We start from the raw sequence: 4,372 nt of genomic DNA on the forward strand, positions 1-4,372 counted from the left end.
TGGGACCAGCAGTTGGCATAATGGCTATGTCGCTACTCCCATGTAGTCAACTGCGGTTCGCATCCCAGACCCAGTGGCTTCAAGTTACACCGGGCGCGTGTTTGTGCATGCCCAAGATCCTGAGAGGAGAATGGAGGAGAAGGGATTACAGTGTGGCCATCCCCCCTGGGGGAGTGATTTCTTGTTTTCTGTCTGTCTCTCTGTCTTTTTGGTGAACACATGCCCCCTATAGCAAAAACCTCTCCAAAAAAAGGCTTAGTATTTACACTTTTTATCAGCACTATTCTATTAGTAAATATTTGTGAGATAACAATTAACAAAACATTGACAATTTGGGGAAACCACACAGTTATTTAGTATAAGTAGTTACACTTTTTAAAAACCTTCAAAATACATAAACTGTACATCATGCTTTGCTACTTTTTGAGTATAAATCTCTGGGCAAAAAATGTTGGACACATTTTATCAAAGTAGGTCAGTTTCAAATACTCATTGAGCTTTATTAAAGGTCATCCATTGCTCCTCAACAGGTACTAAAACCCTAGCATTTAGGAAGCAAGTATATAAACTCCCACAACTTTTCCTAACCTTACTGACTTCTGGACAAGTTCTGAGATATGTGTGTGTATACCTACCTTCAGGAGAGTAACTGCTGTTTCAAATTCTACAGTCCAACATGTTAAATGTTACAATCTCTTTGAAATGACTAAAACTACAAATTTTATGCTTATAATATATAATAGTTGACTAAACAACTGCTTTGAACTTCTTTTTTTTATATTAATTATTTAAAAAATATTTTTAGTACCAACAACCTGGAGAAGACATACATTTGCAGTCTTTTCAGAATTACTGCTAGATAGCCCAGCAAAAAATTAAAAATTTAAAACTTTGAATAAAAAAAATAAACTAATATAAAATGAAACTTACCTTTTCAATATTCCCATATAAGCAGAATAGGTTGAAGACTCTTGAGCAGTTCATTTTTAGTTGATGTAATCCACTAACCATTACAACAGAACCAGATGGGTTTCCTCCATGCATGTAAGAGGAAGAAGCCTGTGGTAATGGGTACGCAACAAGCTCAGGTGTATCTCGAGAGCCCATTCTGTAACGACTTGGCAAAGGCAATAATGGACCATGGGAACCTATAAAAATTATCAAAATAAATAAATAAATAAATAAAACATATATAGTTCCATTTGTAAATACTTCAGTAGACAAGTTTTACCATGCAAAAAATTAAACTCTCAGTACTAGCTAGTTTGATGTACATCCAAGGAAAACTCAAATATAGGAAATATTGGGTCGCCGGAAAGTCATGACATGTTTTTGCACAGAAAAATGTCATAACTTTTCTGACAACACAAGTATTTAAATGTAACCCGTGGAAAAATAGTAAGATGGGTAATGGGCCAACAGGTAGTGTAGTGGTTAAAGCGGTGGTCTCTGTAAGGCCAAATGCAGTTTGAGTCCTGGACCCCAACAGCTTGCAAAACACTCTGGGAATGTGCATGTACATGCCCAAAATCCCAACAGGAAAATGGGGTAGAAGGAATTGTGGCATGGCTATCCCCAGTGGGGGGTAATTTCTCACTATTACTCTCCCTCTCACTGTCTCTTTCACTCTCCCTCTCTGGTGAGCACATGTAAGATTAGACTATAGAGATGAGAAAATCAATGTGAAACTTTGGGCCACTATAAATAAAACCTCTTATCAATGTCTTTTGGAGAAGTAATACATTAAAATATACAGTGAAATCAAGGAAGCTATCTCTACACAGGTATCACAAGAATACTGTTAATTCTGCTGGCAAGCTACCTCCTTGAATATATTATTCTGTAACACACTTTCAGATTAATATTGCAGTCTTCTAGTTTCAATTCAGAAAGCTAAAATCCCAAGTTAATATCTCATCTATACATAGGTGTCTTACTATTTCACATTCTCCATTTTATAAACCAACACCAAGAATCCAAAAAGAAATGATTATCTAAAACTGTCATCACAGAAACAAATAAATACACATAAACATTTCTTACATTGAGAGTCCTCATTAAGAAGCAACTTCCTAACTTTAGAGTAAATAGTTCTAAACAATTTTAATTCACCTAGTTCCATGTTCACAACAGATTAGAACTAACAAGGAAATTAAAGAATGTGGAATGAAAAGAAATGACTATGGAGAAACTCTGAAACTTAAAGCAAGCAAGCAGGGCCTACAGGTGCCCTGGTGGTTAAGGTGTTGGACATGGCCAACTGCGGTTCAAGTCTTGGACCTGGCAGCTTAAAAAATAATCACACTGGCACCTGTATGTGCATGCCCCAAATCCCAGGAGAACAGAGGAGATGAGACTGCAGTGTGACCATCCCCCTGGGGGGTGGTGGTGAATTCTCACCTTCATTCATTCATCATTCATTCTCTCTCTCTTGCTTTTTCTGGCAAGCACATGGGCCCTATGACAAAACTCTTGAAAAAAAAAAAAAAGAAAATTAAAAAGGAACCAGATAGCACACCAGAGCGAGTGGCTGAAGAACTCAGGAGCAGCGACTAAGAAGATGAAGACATATAGCTTAGAAAGATTAACCCTTAACATCTTAGATGTTCCTGAGTTAATGATTACAAAGGCATAGTCTGAAGCATATGCTAAGACTCCTTGTGAAAAAAAATCTAATCCAAAAACTCAAGTCCTTTCCTTGATTCTACAGAAGTAAAAGTTTGTAATGCCGCTGGGCTTTCATTTCTTATGTGGAACTAAGGGATGCCTGTCATCTATTAAATGAATTACTAAAAACTAGTAAATTTTGGTACTTATAAACATGTTATTGGGGGGCCAGCAGGTGGCATGGTGTTTAAGGTGCTGGACTCCCACATGGTTGCCCATGGTTCAAGTCCTGGACCTGGTGGCATGCTGTCTCATTTTCTCGCTCTGGTCAAATTAAAAAATAATAAGATTTAATAATTTTTTAAAGCATGCTATTAGCTGACGATGGACTCCAATTTTTAGAATTCAAAATGTAGCTGCCAGTTATAATAGCACAGCAACACTACCAATGAGAACACACATCTTTGCAATTTAGGGAGGAATACTTTAGTCAGTCAATATTGTCCTAAATTGGTCATGGTTTTCAATTGCTCTTCTGAGAATTTGTAGTTTACAAAAGCAATCAACACAGCTTAGTGTGAGTTATTAGTAATTTTTAAGTTTTGCTACAGGTGTGTGTGCTGGCCAAAGAGAGACAGAGAGAGGAAGAGAGCAGAAATGAGAAATCACCCCTGGGGGTATAGACACACTACAATCCCTTCTCATCCATTCTCCCATCGGGATTTTGGGCACACACCCACCCACCCAACCACACACACACACACACACACACACACACACACACACACACTCAGCATGATTTCCAAGCCACAGGGTCCAGGACTCAAACAAACCACAGTCAGCCATGTGAGATCCAGCCGGGGTAACTTCCATGTCACCTGCTAGCCCATCTGGCCTTTAATTTAGACAACAATATTAAATGTTCCTATCCTTACTGCAAAAGTGTGTGTGTGCCTACAAATATATATACTGTCTCCCTACAACTACCATTTACTTGTATAGTAATGATACTTCACTAAATTTATCACTCAGCTTCCTTTTTCTTGGCAAGTGGAAAGATGTGGTAGATAGGCAGTAGAAACTTTCACTCTGCTTAGGTTAGCCAAGGTCCTTTAAAAAGACAAGACCGACTGTCCTAGATAAAACCAAAAGCAATGCAGAAGAATTAACTGATATTTATAATTATGACTTTGAGCCATAAGAATTAAATTGTGTTGTCTATACTAATAAATTATTTCGGAAAAATCAGAAATCTTTAAAAAGTTTTCTATACTAATTAATTAATGTGAAAAGTTTGTGCTTAAAAAAGAATGCTTCAAGTATTTAAAAAAATCTACTTATATAGGAAAATCTATTTAATCAATTAAGATTCTGAAGGTATTTCCCGTCTCTCAAATTTTTAAATCTTTAAGTCCAGCAACCATATCCAAAGATACAAGCAATTAAGATACAAACTTTTCATAAACACAAACAAATCTCTATGTTCGTTTTTGCCACTGTTCAAATATGAGAATTTCTAGTTCATTTCATAGGACTACAGTTCCCAAATTAAAAGATTTGAAGAACTGTGATGATCAGCACAGATTTTATACCACTATAATTAATCAATAAATGAATCTGATCTGATGGAATGTTTCGGTCCTCAATCACAATTAACTTTTTCTATTAGTTCTTTCTTATATACAATCATATAGGAAAGGTTACCCATTGGGTGACTTTGAAATACAAATAAACCTATTCTGTTCAATTGCTCATCTGAAGGGAA

The 4,372-nt window shown here is 36.5% G+C and overlaps 1 protein-coding gene across 1 annotated transcript in view; it reads right to left on the reverse strand.

Moving 5' to 3' along the window:
• The window catches only part of HNRNPLL (heterogeneous nuclear ribonucleoprotein L like), a 30,693-nt gene that overhangs the window by 11,387 nt on the left and 14,934 nt on the right, over positions 1-4,372 (reverse strand). Inside the window, exon 7 of the mRNA XM_006151356.3 lies at positions 931-1,148. Coding sequence (XP_006151418.1) covers positions 931-1,148 — 218 coding nt within the window. The remainder of the gene's footprint in view (positions 1-930; positions 1,149-4,372) is intronic.

This window comes from Tupaia chinensis, unplaced genomic scaffold, assembly GCF_000334495.1.
Source record: "Tupaia chinensis unplaced genomic scaffold, TupChi_1.0 Scaffold000317_1, whole genome shotgun sequence".
Lineage (NCBI taxonomy): Eukaryota > Metazoa > Chordata > Mammalia > Scandentia > Tupaiidae > Tupaia > Tupaia belangeri.